The sequence below is a fragment of the Marmota monax genome, unplaced genomic scaffold (genome assembly GCF_021218885.2).
Source record: "Marmota monax isolate L192 unplaced genomic scaffold, Marmota_monax_Labrador192_F-V1.1 WCK01_AAM20220418_F8-fsc00041, whole genome shotgun sequence".
NCBI classification, from domain to species: domain Eukaryota; kingdom Metazoa; phylum Chordata; class Mammalia; order Rodentia; family Sciuridae; genus Marmota; species Marmota monax.
In genome coordinates this window covers 3,772,473-3,789,674 of record NW_026695238.1, presented here as the reverse complement: position 1 = coordinate 3,789,674, position 17,202 = coordinate 3,772,473, and the positions used below count along the sequence as shown (strand labels likewise).

The following is a 17,202-nucleotide window of genomic DNA, read 5'->3' as shown; positions in this document are numbered from 1 at the left end:
CTATTGGTCCTCTGACTTCCAAGACCCTCCCGGTGTCCTTCGTCCCGCCCCTGGACTCGAGAATTGGCCGATGTGTCTCCTCCCCCCTATTTTCATTGGCCAATTAGGCTGCAGATGACGGTGAGTGGCAGACGCCGGGCCTAGAGCTCCGGGTCGGACCGAGCAGAGCCGAACAGACCGAGCCCCTGGAATCGCCTGGGTCGCGGTTCCTGAGGTGACACGCGAGACTGGTTATTGGAATCCCCGGGCCCAGGCCGGAGCTGGCCAAGAGTGCCCACGGAGCTCCAAGTGAGCTCGCAGCGGGTAACGGGGGAAGGGGCGCCGCGGGCGGGGCGGGGGCGCGCAGTCAGAATGTTTTGATAGCGGGCGCGCGGAGGGGTGGCGCGCACGGGCGGCGGGGACGCGCGTGAGGTTGTCTGCTGTTGGGAACCGAGCCCTTGGCTTGGGGCCGGGCGACCCTGGGGCGCGTTGTGCTCAGGTCCGGGTGGCTGGGTGTAGGGAGGTAACCCAGTCCACCCGGGCGTCAGCTGTAGGTCGGGCTCTACCCCTCCAACATCCGCTGGAACCCCTAAGCCCAGGCCCTGCCTGCTGGGGATCCATGGGTCCTGGGTCTACATTGACCTGATGAGTGGTGAGTTCGCAGAGAGGCAGGGCTGCCACTAATCCAGGAAATCCCACTGGGGCGAGGTGGGGCCAGATCCACAGTCCCCAGGGTCTGCACTGACTTGGTGAACACCACCTTGTCCATGCCTGGCTCCAGGGACGTAGGGAATCCACGTATTCACCCGGGATCTGGGGTTTACACTAACTTGGAATTTCCTGGCCAGAAGCTATGTCTGTGTGCGAAGAAGCAGGTGAAGGGGCTGACCAGAAAGGTCCTTTTCAGATAACACTTTTATTTGGGGTTTTGTGGACCCTGAGGGGCATATCTAATTTTTTAAACTGAGATGGGGCAGTGGAGGAAAAATCTAGAGGGGCCCCCAGCCTCTGGCCAGTACTGACTCAGTCTCCACAGGGTCAATAAGTTGCTTCTGGGGATTCTAGAGGTGGATGAGTGACCCTCTATAGTACAGCCAAAGGAGATCTCACAGTCCTAGACTGGAAGGGGCCTTTTCCCCACTGCAGCCTCCCTGTCCTCCTCTTAGTGGAACTTGGGTGCATGGGAGGGTTGGTTTCTTTTCTGTCCCCATTCCCCACTCTCTGGGGCCTGACGCCTTCTCCTCCAGCAGCTGTCAAGCCAGGGCATCCAGGGCTGGAGTGGAGCAGACACTGTCCATGGAGCTGGTAGGGCCATGTGCTTATCTCAAATCTTTGTTTACAACATGCTTCCAAACTGCTAGTCTCTGGGGAGACCAGGGATTCCAGGAGGGGTAGGGGAGGGACCTTGCTCTCTATTGAATAGAAGATGAAATAGCCTGCTCCCCACCAAAGGAGCAGATTCTGGCTTCAGACCAGGGAAAGTCTCTGGGAATGACTGACCACGGTTAAGGGCATCCAGTCCCTAAGCTTACTACTCTCCTTGGGTTATTACTCTTGCTTTGCCTTTGAGCCAAGGAGACTGGTGGTGAAGACAAAACCCAAGGATTCTTTCTCACTCCTTCTGGCCTAGTAGACAGGGCAACAGGCAGGCAGCACCTGGGCCTGAACCAGTGTCTCTTTTTCCTCATCACTGGCAGGTGGACAAGGTGGACAGGGGGCTGCGGTGATGGCGCAGTTTGACACTGAATACCAGCGCCTGGAGGCATCCTATAGCGATTCCCCTCCAGGGGAGGAGGACCTGTTGGTGCATGTTGCTGAGGGAAGCAAGTGTGAGTTCTTGGGTACAACAGCCAGAGCTGAGCCGAGGGGGGAATGGGTGGAGGAACATTGAGAGAGTGAGGGGCTTTTGTTCCTTCAGAGCTCTGACATCTCTGCTCCTGTGCCCACAGCACCTTGGCACCACATCGAAAACCTTGACCTCTTTTTCTCTCGAATATCCTTTGTGTCTCTGTGTTAGAGCTCTGGGACCCTTAGCCCTTCTCTGAGCCAGGTCACTGATGGGATGCAGGGGTGGGTTCAACTGATCCCTGGAAGAAGAAATGAAGCCCATCCTGAGGCTGAAAGAGGCTAGTAAAATAATGATTATTAAAAATAATGATATGCCACATTTACCAAGAGCTACGTGCCTAGGTGCACTTTGTGGTGTTAATTTATAAGGAACTTTTCTAAGATGATCCACCTTTCTGATGGGATGTTAATAATCATAATAATTACTGTCTTTTGACTCATTCTTTGTCATTTCTGTGTTAAATACTTTGCATGCATTTTCTTATACCTAATAACTCTGTGAGACATATTGCCATTCCATAGTTGACAAAAGTTTAGAGAGGTTAAATAACTTGTATAAAGTCTAGACCTTCAGAGCCAGGAACGTAAGCTCAGGTGCATGACATCAAGGTCTAAATGTGTAACTGTTGTCTTTACTGACCACTTTTTCTTAACAATTAACACGTTTATAATCTTCATCAGAAGAATGGCTTCACGTGTATGCTCATTGGGGAGATCTTTGAGCTCATGTAAGTATACAAAGAAATGAATGATGTCGTGAATGTCATCTATCTTTCCTTGCTCTAACCCTGACTCTGCTTGCCAAGATCTCACAGTCCTAGACTGGAAGGGGCCCAGGCTCCAAACTCTACAAGACCAAGTGTGATGCCAAAACTTATAGCTTCACCTCTTGCAAGAAGAGCTTTCCAGGTCCTGTCTCTTCTATGAAAAGAACTCACACCTTGATCATATCATCAGAGTTGCAGTGGATATGCCAGGTTCAGTCAGGATGTCTCAGAGGTAGCAGCCAGTTAAGAGCCTCTGTTCTACATTAGTTGTACCTTAGACCTGCTGCTGGGCACAGAGCCTTCTAAGGGGAAGAAGCCATACAGTATTGCCAGAAGGGAAGGGTCTGAGAAGCCGTTTCTCAATGAGAAAAGAGTTCACATCCCCAAAGAGCTTCTAACTACCATCCAAAGGGATCAGGGGCTAGATTCGAGAAACCATAGTTATAAAACCTCTGCAAGTTAAGTCTGGTGGTGGTGACAGATTATCATAAAGTGAGAAAGCAGAATGATTCTGTGGTGCCTAAAGCTAAGAGTGAAAAATAGGAGCCAATTTGGGCCTGAGAATGTCCCATGAGGTTGAACAGAGACAGCCTGTTAGGAGTTCATCGCCTTTGATTTCCTGTCTTCTTTGGCTGCTTCCAAGCTCTCTCTTGTTCCACTTTATTTTACTGGTGCCTCTCTGATTCTCAGACTGCATCCCTCTTCCCAACTCTCTAGGCAGTTTCTCTTTGTGGTTGCCTTCACTACCTTCCTGGTTAGCTGTGTGGACTATGACATTCTATTTGCCAACAAGATGGTGAACCACAGTCTTCACCCTACTGAGCCCGTCAAGGTCACTCTGCCAGATGCCTTTTTGCCTGCCCAAGTCTGCAGTGCCAGGTGAGGCTGTAGGTGAGAAGGCACTGGGGTCTGCAATTCTTCTAGTAGGTAGGGAATGGAGTATGAGGCAGCAACTTGTACCCCAGATGCAGACTCAGGCTCGGCCTAGCAGAATTTTTTAGGATAGCAGAATGTCTCTAAGACTCATTCTTCAAGGACCACCCCACTTCACCTTCTCTGTCCCCATTAGGATACAGGAAAATGGCTCCCTTATTACCATCCTGGTCATTGCTGGTGTCTTCTGGATCCACCGACTTATCAAATTCATCTATAACATTTGCTGCTATTGGGAGATCCACTCCTTCTACCTGCATGCTCTGCGCATTCCCATGGTAAGATTGGCTTTGGATCATTAGCACCACAATGTAAGACATCATGGGAGGGATGAGGTGTATTCTGAGTATCACATGTCCGTCCAGATTCATCATTGGCAGGTGTGCTAATCAGATTTCTATTACAGTTACAAAATATCTGAGATAATCAGCTTATAAAGAGAAAAGATTAGCTGGGCATAGTGGTACACATCTGTAATCCCAGCAACTCGGAAGGCTTAGGCAAGAGGATTGCAAGTTCAAAGCCAGCCTCAGCAATATAGCAAGGCCCTAAGCAACTTAGCAAGACCCTGTCTCAAAAAAAAAAAGGGCTGGGAATATGGCTCCATGGTTAAGCACTCCTGGGTTCAATCCCTAGAATGCGAAAGAGAGAGAGAAGGTTTATTTTATTCCACAATTCAGAGGTTTCAGTCTATGGTTGGTTGATCCAGTGGTTTGGGGGCCTGTAGCAGGGAAGTACATCATGATGGGACACGTGGTAGAAGATGCCTTTTCATCTCATGGCAGCCAGGAAGCAAAGAGAAAGTCAGGGGTCCCAGGTCCCAATATCCCCTTCCAGGGAATGCCCCTGATGACCTAATTTATTCCTATTAGGCCCTACTTCTACAAGGTTCCACCACTTGCCAATAGTGCCACCAGCTAATGGGAGACCAAACCATTAACACATAGGTCTTTGGGGAACACATTCTAGATCCAAACTAGAGCAATAGGTCAGGAAGTATCTGATTAAAGGCTCTACTTGGCTAAACACATGACCCCCGAGCCACATCTATACAGGGTAAGGGGTCGGGCTAACAAATCCCCCTTCCATACCTTGTTTCTTCCTCATCCCACCCCGCAGTCCGCCCTGCCCTATTGCACGTGGCAGGAAGTGCAGGCCCGGATTGTGCAGACCCAGAAAGAGCATCAGATCTGTATCCACAAGCGTGAGTTGACAGAGCTGGACATCTACCACCGCATCCTCCGTTTCCAGAACTACATGGTGGCACTGGTGAACAAATCCCTTCTCCCCCTGCGCTTCCGCCTGCCTGGCCTTGGGGAGGCTGTCTTCTTTACCCGTGGTCTCAAGTACAACTTTGAGCTGATCCTGTTCTGGGGACCTGGCTCTCTGTTTCTCAATGAATGGAGCCTCAAGGCTGAGTACAAACGTGGGGGACAACGGCTAGAGCTGGCTCAGCGCCTCAGCAACCGCATCCTGTGGATTGGCATTGCCAACTTCCTGCTCTGCCCCCTTATCCTCATCTGGCAGATCCTCTACGCCTTCTTCAGCTATGCTGAGGTGTTGAAGCGCGAGCCAGGGGCCCTGGGAGCACGCTGTTGGTCACTGTATGGCCGCTGCTACCTCCGCCACTTCAACGAGCTGGAGCATGAGCTACAATCCCGCCTCAATCGTGGCTACAAACCTGCCTCCAAATACATGAATTGCTTTTTGTCACCTCTGCTGACACTGCTGGCCAAGAATGGTGCCTTCTTTGCTGGCTCCATCCTGGCTGTGCTTATTGCCCTCACCATCTATGATGAAGATGTATTGGCTGTGGAGCATGTCCTCACCACCGTCACACTCCTGGGAGTCACGGTGACCGTGTGCAGGTGGGTCAGGGCAGCAGGTGGGAGCAAGCAGACTAACCTTCCAGGAAAGGTTTGCATCTCACCATGAGCTTGATCTCACTAGGTCCTTCATCCCAGACCAGCATATGGTGTTCTGCCCTGAGCAGCTGCTCCGTGTGATCCTCGCTCACATCCACTACATGCCTGACCACTGGCAGGGTAATGCCCACCGCTCGCAGACCCGGGACGAGTTTGCCCAGCTCTTCCAGTACAAGGCAGTGAGTGGAGTTGGAGTTAGGGCCTGCTAGAGACTGACTGGTAGCTTGGTGGTGAGGCCAAGCTCCTTCCTGCTCTCTTATGACCTTGGTCCCTTTCCTTTTAGGTTTTCATCTTGGAGGAGTTGCTGAGCCCCATTGTCACACCCCTCATCCTCATCTTCTGCTTGCGCCCACGGGCCCTGGAGATTATAGACTTCTTCCGCAACTTCACCGTGGAGGTGGTTGGTGTCGGAGATACCTGCTCCTTTGCTCAGATGGATGTTCGCCAGCATGGTCACCCCCAGGTAGCAGGAGAGAAGAGGGGCAGGTGGACAGGGATGATGCCAGTACATAGTGTCTTTGGACAAACTGCAAAAAGTCACCCTTTCTGAGCCAGCAAAAAAGGCAGCTCTCCCTCTGGCCAGCCCTGCATCAGTACTTGGTACTATTTAGGACACCACTTGGTAACCAGCAGCCTGGGCTGGATTTCAGCCCTGTTTTGCACTATTGACCAAATTCCCTTGAGAAAGGCACAACACAAGCAACTGACCCAGCATGTTGCTACCCTGGGGTGGGCATTAGGGTCCCTGGACAAGATATGACAATGCTTTATGGTCTCTGTCCTCCAGAAGGGCTTACCTTGCAAGAGGTACAGGTAGAGTGCCTATAAGAGGACAGGCTTGCTTACTATGTCTTCCCTGTGCAGTGGCTATCTGGTGGGCAGACAGAAGCCTCAGTGTACCAGCAAGCTGAAGATGGAAAGACAGAGTTGTCACTCATGCACTTTGCTATCACCAATCCTGGCTGGCAGCCACCACGTGAGAGCACAGCCTTCCTAGGCTTCCTCAAGGAACAGGTTCAGCGGGATGGAGCAGCTGCTGGCCTTGCCCAAGGGGGTCTGCTCCCTGAGAATGCCCTTTTTACATCCATCCAGTCCTTACAATCCGAGTCTGAGGTATGTTCTGGGGGACTGGGAAATGGGCAGAGTGGACTCCTCTGGAGTCGGGGATTGAGGCTATGGCATGGAATGGAAGGTTTCCTTCTGTCTGTTTAGTCTAGGCCATTGGGCCCTAAGGTATAGAATACTAGGGAACCTAGAAGCTTCTCCCCTGCTCTGAGAATTCTTCCCATCCTTTTTTTTTCATAGCCCCTGAGCCTTATTGCAAATGTGGTAGCTGGCTCATCCTGCCGGGGCCCCCCACTGCCCAGAGACCTGCAGGGCTCCAGGCATAGAGCTGAAGTTGCCTCTGCCCTGCGCTCCTTCTCCCCTCTGCAGCCTGGGCAGGCTCCCACAGGCCGGGCTCCCAGCACCATGACAGGCTCTGGGTGAGTAGAGGTGGACCAAGATGGGAGGGTATGATAGTAGTCCCAGCAACTTGTGTGGGCCTAAAGAGTGTTGATAACTAGGGCTGGGGATATAGCTCAGTGGTAGAGCACTTCCCTAGAGCACTGTGTGAGGACCTGGGTTCAATCCCTAGTACTGGGGACAAAAAAAAAAAATACTGACAACTGCTGTCTGTCTGTGCTGGGAGGGACAGGGTGGATGCCCGGACAGCCAGCTCCGGAAGCAGCGTATGGGAAGGACAGCTGCAGAGCCTGGTGCTATCAGAATACGCATCCACCGAGATGAGCCTGCATGCCCTCTATATGCACCAGGTGAGTGGGCAGCTGGAAAACAGAACAGGAGAAATCAGGCATGGGTTCTCATCCCTTCTCTGCAACTTACCTGCTCTACAATCTCCATTCTCACATATACCATCTTAATACCGTGTTAACCAAGCATACTTTCAGTGCCTTCAGTTACCTCTGCCTAGAGTTCATTCCCTGATATATCCAGATGCTCCCTTCTCCTCCTCTTGTTATTACCTACCTCCTCCTGAGACTTTTCTCTGACCACTCTCTTACAGCCTCCCTTACTGCCTTCCTGTTCTGTATTTCACTATGGCCTTTGGTACCATCTGACATACTGTATTTTTTCCTTATTTGTTTATTGTCTATACTCTGCCTAGCCACTACCATCACCAGTGTATAAACCAGGGGCTGCTGGCTTTGTCTATTTTGTTTACCACTATGTCCCAATACTTAAAAGAGTGCCTGACACTTAGACCCTTGATCAGTTTGTTCTTGAATCAAATGAATGGGTAAAATGGGAGTCCTTACCACCTATGCACAGGCTTTTCTAGGAGTCTGCTGAGAACAAACCTGTAGAGTATCAGGCATCTGGCATATACTACTATTAACACCATATGTGCCCTGGGTGAAGGATTCTAGGTGAAGGGGGTGCAAGTGGGAACTGGCTGATACCATGATGGAGGCAGCTGTTTCAGTACCCTCTGTCCCCTCAACTAATAAGCCCCTCACTTTTGCAGCTCCACAAGCAGCAGACCCAAGCTGAACCTGAGCGGCATGTGTGGCACCGCCGGGAAAGTGATGAGAGTGGAGAGAGTGCCCCTGAAGAGGGGGGAGAGGGCGCCCGGGCCCCTCAACCTATCCCTCGCTCTGCCAGCTATCCCTGTGCTACACCCAGGCCTGGAGCACCCGAGACCACTGCCCTGCATGGGGGCTTCCAGAGGCGCTATGGGGGCATCACAGGTATCCATCTGGGGATATGGAAGGAGTAAGGTTGCAGGGAAGCGTAAGTTTTTAGGGGAGGAAAGAGATCAGAAGGATGGGGCCCAAAGAGGCCAGTCCTCCGAGCAGTCCTTGAACCCATCTCCTCTTTCCTGTTTGTGTTCTTATTTGTCTGTCCAGATCCTGGCACAGTGCCCCGGGCTCCCTCTCACTTTTCCCGCCTGCCCCTTGGAGGGTGGGCTGAAGATGGGCAGCCAGCATCAAGGCACCCGGAGCCTGTGCCCGAGGAGGGCTCAGAGGATGAGCTTCCCCCTCAGGTGCACAAGGTAAGAGCTCTAGGGCTTGAGAACCACTACCAGAAGTAATAACTTCCAGGCTGAGGTGGCGGCTTCCCATGTGGAGGAACGTGTTCCCACTCTGTGCACCCTCCCCTCCAAGATATACTCCCCTTTCCTTACTCACCTGCTCTGAAGTCAAGGGCTTGCTTTTGCTTATCTTCCCAGGGAATCAAATTTCTTTTTCCTTTATATCTAGGCTCCCATGGTGCAGATATTTAAAACTATCTCCATTGCCAACCATTTTCTCTCCACAGGTATAGATAAGGCTGAGAAAGTCCTTATGCCCCAGGATGGAGGCCACCGCTGCCCTGCCATCCCATCCACTCACCATGGGAGGGCTCCTCTGAGTGTTGCCTGGCTCCATATGTGTGGTATTTGTGTGTCTGTGCCTGGCCAAGGGAGGTGCCAACACTGGGCTTGCCACAGCCCCAGGAGAAGAATTTGTGGCCTAGGAACTGGGGGCGCACAGAACTCTAGCCTCAACCCCAGGACCCCCTTGGCTCAGAGTGTGGTGCTAGAAACTTGTCCCCAGCCCAGCCCCAGTACTGCCACCTTTGCACCCACCCCTGCAAGTCTCCAGAGGGCTGCCTACCACAGAAGCTGCCAAGCAGGAAGAACCTGTGCCAACTGTGGAGTGGGGAGGTTGGGCCTGGACCCTTGACCCTTGCAGTCTACCCCCAGATGAGCAGCTCAGGCTGTGGCCCTTACCTCATCCCTAGTTCTCACCCAGTGCTACAGCCAGCTCACCTCTCTTCTGCTTCCTGCACATCACTGGCATGTGTGTGCTGCTTGCTCCCATTCTGTTCGCTTGCTCCCCTTCCATTTGGCTTTTCCTTTGTGTTGGAGTGGAGGCCCTAGCTCCCAGCTCCCTTCACTCTATCTTTTGACACTAAGAAAGGTTTCTAACTTGCAGGAGCAGTATGGAAATTCTTTGCTGCCCTCTGCAACTTTTAGGATGGGCCCCTGGGAGATGAGGCCTTCCTGGGCCCCCATTGCTGCTTATTGTATCCCTACCCCCTGCACATGGACCGGACAGGGCTGGAGTATGACCTCAACCGTCTATATCCCAGCAAGAGAGCTCTGGCCCCCATCACGCTGTTCCCTAGAGGGGGATGGAGGTGGGATGGCCTCGCCCTAGGCTTTGGGCTGCTGCATTGCATGCTGGGACTCAGCTCCTACCCTATATCCCACCCTCACCCAACCCTGGTCCGCAGCAGCAGAGTGGTGATCTCTGCTGTCAGCGCTCACAGAGGAACGGGGTGGGGACCGTGTACAGCTTGATGACCCTCAATAAAGAAGGGACTTTGACCTGGTCGTGGCTTATCTCGTGCAGCTAGGGTCCTGGAAACAAGAGGAGTGGGAGTGGGGTGCGTGCGATTCCTCCTCCTCCCTGGAGACCAGGCGGGATTTGGTAGCAAGTGGGCCCAGGCCTCAGCTAGAATACACCAAGCTTGCCGACTAAGCTGAAGGCCTGCTTCTGACCCACAGTTCGGTGGAGGTCAAGGTCTGCGTCAGACGTGCAGTCAGATTTCCCGCCCTGAGCACATGATCAAGTTGGCTCCGCCCCTCTATTTTGCCCACCTCGCGTGCCTCGTTCTTACCCCGCCCCCCGCCCGCAGAGACATTTGGCCAATAGGGACTCTGTATAGGGGGATGGGGCGGGACAGGGTGAGGGCCGCTGCGGTAGAGGGCGGTGCGAGTCTGATGTTGGGTTTTCTGTGCGCCAGCACTTGGCCGGAGGGTCCTGGACTGCGGGCGGAGGGAGCACGGGCGGAGGCGGCGTACGTGCCCTGCGTGAGTGCGTGGTGGCGGCGCGTGCGCGAAGCGAGTGGGCGGTGTGGCAGGGTCCATGTGCGTCCATTCCCCAGACCCCCGTAGCTTGGCTCCGTTTGACTCCATGACCCCAAGACACCCCGGCGTCCGTGCCTCTCCCTGAGCGGCCAGTCCGGTTCTCCGGTCCCACAGTGCTTGCAGGTTCGACCAGCAGCCACATATTGTCATGATGATTGTGGGCAACTACTGTGAAGCCGAAGGGCCCGTGGGTCCGACCTGGACTCAGGGGGGCCTGAGTCCCTGCTTCTTCTTCACGCTCGTGTCCTCGACGCTGATGGCCCTTGGGACTCTGGCCTTGGTGCTGGCTCTTCCCTGCAAGCGTCGGGAGCGACTCGTTAGCGCGGACGCTTTGTCTTGGGGGACTGGTCCCCACATCGTTCCTTACGGGCTGCAGCTGCTTCTGGCCACACTTCAGGTGGCACTGCCATTGGCTGGCCTGGTTGGCCGGGTGGGCACCGCCCGGGGGGCCCGGCTACCAGGCTACCTGCTGCTGGCTTCTGTGCTGGAGAGTCTGGCCAGTGCCTTTGGCCTGTGGCTGCTTGTGAAGGAACGGAGCCAGGCACGGCAGAGTCTCGCAATGGGCGTCTGGATCAAGTTCAGGCACAGTCCTGCTCTCCTGCTTCTCTGGACGGTGGCGTTTGCAGCTGAGAACTTGGCCCTTGTGTCTTGGAACAACCCGCAGTGGTGGTGGGCAAGGGCAGACCAGGGTCAGCAGGTGAGGGACCTTGTGGAGAGAATGGGAAGCACTAATGGCAGGGCTTGGGAAGAAGTACTGCATGTGTGGACTTACTGGCTCCATACTTTAGGATGGCTCTTAAAAAAAGAAAGGAGTGACCAGTGCCTGCTGGGTGCTGATAGCCAGCTGGTGGGGCGTGCCTGTGCTGAGTCACTGTGGTTTTTTTTTTTTTTTTTTTTTTTAAGCCTGTTAGGTGCTGGGCTCCTGAGGAGGGCTCAGTGTTATGAGAAGTAGTCAACGAGATTTTAGTGTCATTCACATTCTGTGCACATTTCATTTTAGGTTCAGTTTGGTCTGTGGGTCCTGAGATATGTGGTTTCTGGAGGGCTGTTTGTCCTGGGGCTCTGGGCCCCTGGACTTCGTCCCCAGTCCTACACCTTGCAGGTTATTGAAGAAGACCAAGATGTAGAAAGGAACCAGGTACACCTTATCTCCTGAGTCCTGAGATGTGTGTGTGTTGTGTACATGCGTGTATGCACTCTGGGTTTCCGTCCCAGGGTCTCCTGAATGCTAAACGTGCTCTACCGCTGACCTACATCTCCAAGTCCTCTGAATCCAGATGTCTATCTTTATTTAATTCCCTGTCATCATTCCCTCTCCCCATAAAGAGTTAGTTCTTTTCCCAAACATCAATTTGTGACCCAGTAGTAGCTTTCTAATCCCATAAGGGATTGCTCAGACACTTGGGAGCTATATACCCATACATTTTTCCATGGAACATTTTTGGCTAGTGAGTTTCTTTATCTCTGAGCTTCTCTCCTCTGTGTGTTATTATCCTAGGCTGGATCGACAGAACAACAGTCTACTTGGCGAGACCTTGGCAGGAAGCTTCGCCTGTTGAGTGGCTACCTATGGCCTAAGGGGAGTCCAGCTCTGCAGCTGGTTGTACTCATCTGTCTGGGGCTCATGGGCTTGGACCGAGCACTCAATGTGTTGGTCCCCATCTTCTATAGAGACATTGGTGAGGGGGAGAAGGAATACAGCTTAGCCTGCTGGTTCTTCCTTAGCCTGGTGGATGAGGTGGCTCTTACCTAGGAAGATGGGACAGAGGGAGGTGGGACAGTGGGAGCTAGGTGGTCAGAAAAGGACAGCTTGGGGCAGTTTTGCCTGAAGCAAATCCCAGGTGCCCAAGTGACCTTTTTTTTTCCATAGTGAACTTGCTGACTAAGAATGCCCCTTGGAGTTCCCTGGCCTGGACTGTTACCACCTATGTCTTCCTCAAGTTCCTCCAGGGTGGTGGCACTGGCAGTACAGGTGTGTGGGACCCTGTACTCATCCTGGTTGGCATCAATCCCTCCCATAGGCATTCCCTTACCCCTGTACCTCACTGAGGATTCCTTTCCCAGGTCCCTCTGTGCTTTTAGACCTTTCATATCTTAGTGTTGGGCTGACATCCCTCAGCCTCAAGCCCTATTGAGGCTTCCCTGCTCCCTAGGCTTTGTGAGCAACCTGCGCACGTTCCTGTGGATCCGGGTGCAGCAGTTCACATCGCGTCGTGTGGAGCTACGCCTCTTCTCCCACTTGCACGAGTTATCACTGCGTTGGCACCTGAGTCGCCGCACTGGGGAGGTGCTGAGGATTGTTGACCGGGGCACATCCAGTGTCACAGGGTTGCTCAGGTGCCACACGAGTGGAAAGGGCATTGGGAGGGTGGGACCCTGAAGCAGGGGTAGAGGAGCTATCAGAATAGACCTTGCCTGAGCTGCTACCCCTCTCACTTGGTTTATGTTTTGTTTTATAAATCATAAGGGTGATATATACACTGTTGTCATAATAACTTAATGCAGACAAGAAGAGATCTCAGTTATATCTGTGCAGACTCACAGAATTAATATACTGTGGAAAATTTTCCTAAATCAGGTTTTTAGGACATAGGTGTTGTTCTTAAGAGTTCCTTTAACAAAACCTCATGGGGGTATATTTTCATCCATGCATGAAGATATCCGCTACTCACCATAACTGATAACTTTATAGAGAATTCTGTGATTTGGGCATGCCATGGTTTATTTAGCTGTGTGTCTCTTGAAAGACATTTAGATTGATTCCAGTCTGTTGCTGTTGAAAACAAAACACTACACTAAAACTCCTAGAGGTAGGGTTGCTGGGTGTAAGCCACCAACCTTTTGTTGCTTGACTTGCCCTCTTAGCTACCTGGTGTTCAACATCATCCCCACGCTGGCTGACATCATCATTGGCATCATCTACTTCAGCATGTTCTTCAATGCCTGGTTTGGCCTCATTGTGTTTCTGTGCATGAGTCTTTACCTCAGTGAGTACTGCTGGGTGAAACCATCTCTCTGAACTATCTAGGGCTTCCTTGGCATGAGCATCACTACCCACTGTGGGGAGGCTGAGGATTGGTGGACTTGATTAGGATATGGCTCTTCCTGGCATGGTGGGCAGGTTTCCTGCTCTGTCACGTTGAACCTTAGTTCACCCTAGATGAAGGACCAGGGAGGGACATCCTTGTCACATTAGGTCCCTCCAGTGGCCTCAGGTCAAGGAGAAACTCATTTATGCAGTAAAATGCATTTCACCTTTACCTCAAGAGGTTTTCCACTCATAGGCCTTTGAGTAAGCTGCAAAGATATCTTACACGAAGCTCCTCTCCTCAGCAAGCTTAAGGCTCTCTTCCTCTTGAGTCTGGGTCCCAGGGCCCTAGTATAGGTTTAGTATGTATGGCAGGTAGTGGACATTGACGCTTAGTCTTTGTTGTTGAGGATGATGACTTATTCTCCCTGCCCCTTACCCTGTCACCCTCCAGTCCTGACTATCGTGGTCACTGAGTGGAGAACTAAGTTTCGCCGTGCCATGAACACACAGGAAAATGCCACGCGGGCACGAGCAGTGGACTCTCTGCTAAACTTCGAGACAGTAAGGGAGGCCTCAGGGGCAGTGATGAGAGGCACAGAAATATGGAGGAGGGTGGCTAAGACCACTGGGGTGATGAGGACCTAGGGTTATTGATATCTGGAATCAGGAAGGGGGATTAGAAATCAGGATGAGTGACCTGAGCGCTGTGTGCTGTTTGACTTCCTCAGGTGAAGTACTACAACGCTGAGGGTTATGAAGTGGAGCGCTACCAAGAGGCCATCATAAAGTATCAGGTGAGGATGTGAGGTATGGCCTCCTAAGAGCAGCAGGCTGGTCATCTGGGTATTGTCAGGGCTGAGAGTAGTATAGTCCAGGTGGTGAGATCGAAAGTTGGGATTTGGTGATGGTCAGAGTGTATTTGACATTCCTCGCTCCTGTGTCATTACCTTCAGGGTTTGGAGTGGAAGTCAAGCGCTTCACTGGTTTTTCTGAATCAGACCCAGAACTTGGTTATTGGACTTGGTCTCCTTGCTGGCTCCCTCCTTTGTGCATACTTTGTCAGTGAGCAGAAGCTACAGGTGAGGCAGAATCTGGAAAAAGAGAATGGGGTCAGGGAAGAGAGGGGCCTGGGGCCTGTGTCTGAGCCTCCAGGCCCATGAATGGGAAGTGGGCAGGGCAACAGGAAGAGCAACCTGCAGACCCCCTATAACTTGTCGGCTTCCCTGGGTCTCCACAGGTTGGGGACTTTGTGCTCTTTGGCACTTACATCATCCAACTATACATGCCCCTCAACTGGTTTGGCACCTATTACAGGTAATTGCTGGCTCTCACCTGTTTGATGTGTGTGTTGCTATTTCCCAGCTCCTCAGAGGAACCCCAACCCTCACCCTTCTTGCAGGATGATCCAGACCAACTTCATTGACATGGAGAACATGTTTGACCTGCTGAAAGAGGAGACAGAAGTGAGTGGAGAGAGGAGTGGGGCTTTGTTGGGTTGTTTCTTGTGTCTGGAGAGTTTTTCATTGGCTGCACTCTGCCAGGTGAAGGACCTTCCTGGAGCAGGGCCCCTTCACTTTCAAAAGGGCCAGATTGAGTTTGAGAATGTGCACTTCAGCTATGCTAATGGGTAAGCCCTCCTCTTTTGCCTTCTTTCCTTTCCCCTTATCCATTTGCACACTGCCTTCCTGCCCCTGGTCCTGCTCTGAACCTTGGCTTTGCAGCTTACCACTACCAAGGAAGAGAGCCTAGGTGGGGGAGGGCAGCACCCGGTAGTGGCTCTAGTAATTGGAATAGCCTGCTGACCCCTCCCATACTTCTCTGCAGGCGGGAGACCCTGCAGGACGTGTCCTTCACTGTGATGCCTGGACAGACACTGGCCCTGGTGAGAAGACACCCAGCCACTTGGCTCATACTTCTTGAGCTTCTCTCATTCAGTGCCTGTGGCTCATGACCCGGACTAGGAGTCAGAGCCTTGTTATAATGCAACAGGAATGAATGTGATAGACTTCATGGGTTTTGGTTGCCTGTTGGAGCCTTAAAAGACCTGGGTGGACCTGAGTGTTTCCCTGTGTTTCCAATGCTACAGGTGGGCCCATCTGGGGCAGGGAAGAGCACAATTTTGCGCCTTCTGTTTCGTTTCTATGACATTAATTCTGGCTGTATCCGAATAGATGGGCAGGACATTTCACAGGTAAGGTTGCTGGGGACAAGACCATAATTTAGAGGCCTGTGTATAGAATACATGATACACATCTTCTGTAGTGGTCCAGGAAAGCAAAGCAGTGGCAGCATATTTATTTCTATGGATGGAGAGAGGTGAGAGAGGGTGAATGATTTGCCCACCCAGCTAGCATTTGCAGTGGTGATGGCAGGATTCCAATCTTGGACCTCTTAGCCCTTGTGCTTCCTGCCATCCCATTCTACATCCCAGGCCTAGGGGATCTCACAGGGTGTGATATATAGTCTTTTGGCCCCAGGTGACCCAGACCTCTCTCCGATCCCACATTGGAGTTGTGCCCCAGGATACTGTCCTCTTCAATGACACTATTGCCAACAATATCCGTTATGGCCGTGTCACAGCAGAGAACAACGAGGTAGAAGCTGCCGCACAGGCTGCAGGCATCCATGATGCTATCATGACATTCCCTGAAGGTGAGGTACCTCTGCAGAGTCCCCTCCCCTGCCCAGTGTAGTCCTCTTAATGCTTCTGATCTCTGGTTACAGATACTAAGTTTATTATATGTGACTTGAGGGAGGTGGGCATATCCACAGGGTACGAGACCCAGGTGGGTGAGCGGGGACTGAAGCTAAGCGGTGGGGAGAAGCAGCGAGTTGCCATTGCTCGCACCATTCTCAAAGCTCCAGACATCATTCTGCTGGATGAGGTGAGGCCCAGCACCCTTCTTCCCTCTGTTCTCCCTCTCTGTGCCCAAGCCACTTCTGCTAGGCATTTTCCCACCTGCCATAGGCATCACCCATCTGTTTCACCAAAACCCTTTATGGTTCTCAAGCCCAAACTCTTTTATTTCCTGAGCCTCGGGTAGCAAGCAGCCTGCATCCTCCTCCCATTGGGATCTTTGGGTGGCAGGGACATTTTACCCAGACCCTCTCTGTAGGCAACTTCAGCCCTGGATACGTCTAATGAGAGGGCCATCCAGGCTTCTCTGGCCAAAGTATGCGCCAACCGCACCACCATCGTGGTGGCACACAGGTACAGGACTACCAGACCTGGGTGGCTGGCAGTGTGTGTCACTTCTGGTGCAGTGGCAGATAACTGATCTCTTGAGTTTTTTTTAGGCTTTCCACTGTGGTCAATGCTGATCAGATCCTTGTCATTAAAGATGGCTGCATCGTGGAGAGAGGACGGTGAGGATGAACAGGGGAGGGGCTTCTAGAGGGGGGGTCCCTTGCCTGTCCCCTTTTTCCTCTCATCCCACTTTCTCTACAGTGAAACTTACGGTTGGTGCTTACACTTGCTTCCTCACCCCAGGCATGAGGCACTATTGTCCCGAGGCGGGGTATATGCTGATATGTGGCAGCTGCAGCAACAGGGACAAGAAGAAGCCTCTGAAGACACTAAGCCCCAGACCATGGCACAGTGACAAAAGTTGTGGTTTCTTCCCTCTCACACACTAACTCAGGGGAATAAGATGTGTCCCTTTTCCCTGGCTTATTTCATCCTGGTCAGGGGTTTGGTGCTAGCTGTTATGAGGGAAAGGGGCCTTTTAGAAAAGCACTTTTTGGGAAAATAAATGTGTGGCATGTGCGAGATCACTGTGGCTTTGTCTGTGGGGAATTGTG

The 17,202-nt window shown here is 52.2% G+C and overlaps 2 protein-coding genes across 8 annotated transcripts; both read left to right on the top strand.

Annotated features, from left to right (window-relative positions):
* The first annotated feature begins 120 nt into the window (after positions 1–120).
* Atg9a (autophagy related 9A) lies at positions 121–9,827 on the top strand. Of its 7 annotated transcripts, none has more exons than XM_046439900.2 (16): positions 121–288; positions 1,230–1,284; positions 1,677–1,808; positions 1,929–1,972; positions 2,491–2,555; positions 3,312–3,473; positions 3,664–3,805; positions 4,647–5,395; positions 5,478–5,631; positions 5,736–5,915; positions 6,317–6,565; positions 6,758–6,936; positions 7,149–7,266; positions 7,980–8,202; positions 8,362–8,507; positions 8,774–9,827. In XM_046439900.2, exons 3-16 carry the CDS (start codon positions 1,706–1,708, stop codon positions 8,777–8,779), a joined length of 2,520 nt encoding a protein of 839 aa, XP_046295856.1. In that variant the 5' UTR covers positions 121–288; positions 1,230–1,284; positions 1,677–1,705; the 3' UTR covers positions 8,780–9,827. The 7 variants fall into 7 exon arrangements, with proteins under 7 accessions (XP_046295856.1, XP_046295855.1, XP_046295853.1 ...); XM_046439899.2 differs by having other exon boundaries at positions 1,227–1,284; XM_046439897.2 differs by having other exon boundaries at positions 121–303.
* Positions 9,828–10,227: 400 nt separating this feature from the next.
* On the top strand, positions 10,228–17,170 carry Abcb6 (ATP binding cassette subfamily B member 6 (Langereis blood group)). Its single transcript, XM_046439855.2, has 19 exons — positions 10,228–11,067; positions 11,371–11,508; positions 11,869–12,049; positions 12,241–12,342; positions 12,524–12,707; positions 13,236–13,357; positions 13,853–13,962; positions 14,130–14,195; positions 14,355–14,480; positions 14,639–14,715; positions 14,801–14,864; positions 14,943–15,028; positions 15,226–15,283; positions 15,488–15,592; positions 15,879–16,053; positions 16,174–16,286; positions 16,518–16,612; positions 16,699–16,767; positions 16,892–17,170. Exons 1-19 carry the CDS (start codon positions 10,519–10,521, stop codon positions 17,001–17,003), a joined length of 2,532 nt encoding a protein of 843 aa, XP_046295811.1. The 5' UTR covers positions 10,228–10,518; the 3' UTR covers positions 17,004–17,170.
* The last annotated feature ends 32 nt before the right edge of the window (positions 17,171–17,202 follow it).

Excerpts from the sequence above, each read along its gene's own strand:
- Abcb6 (XM_046439855.2), top strand. The coding sequence starts at position 10,519 with ATGATGATTGTGGGCAACTACTGTGAAGCCGAAGGGCCCGTGGGTCCG. Across the intron at positions 12,050-12,240 it reads CATCTTCTATAGAGACATTG|TGAACTTGCTGACTAAGAAT; the intron begins GTGAGGGGGAGA and ends TTTTTTCCATAG. Across the intron at positions 13,963-14,129 it reads CTCTGCTAAACTTCGAGACA|GTGAAGTACTACAACGCTGA; the intron begins GTAAGGGAGGCC and ends TGACTTCCTCAG.
- Atg9a (XM_046439902.2), top strand. The coding sequence starts at position 1,706 with ATGGCGCAGTTTGACACTGAATACCAGCGCCTGGAGGCATCCTATAGC. Across the intron at positions 1,973-2,490 it reads TTGACCTCTTTTTCTCTCGA|GTTTATAATCTTCATCAGAA; the intron begins ATATCCTTTGTG and ends AACAATTAACAC. Across the intron at positions 5,632-5,735 it reads AGCTCTTCCAGTACAAGGCA|GTTTTCATCTTGGAGGAGTT; the intron begins GTGAGTGGAGTT and ends CTTTCCTTTTAG.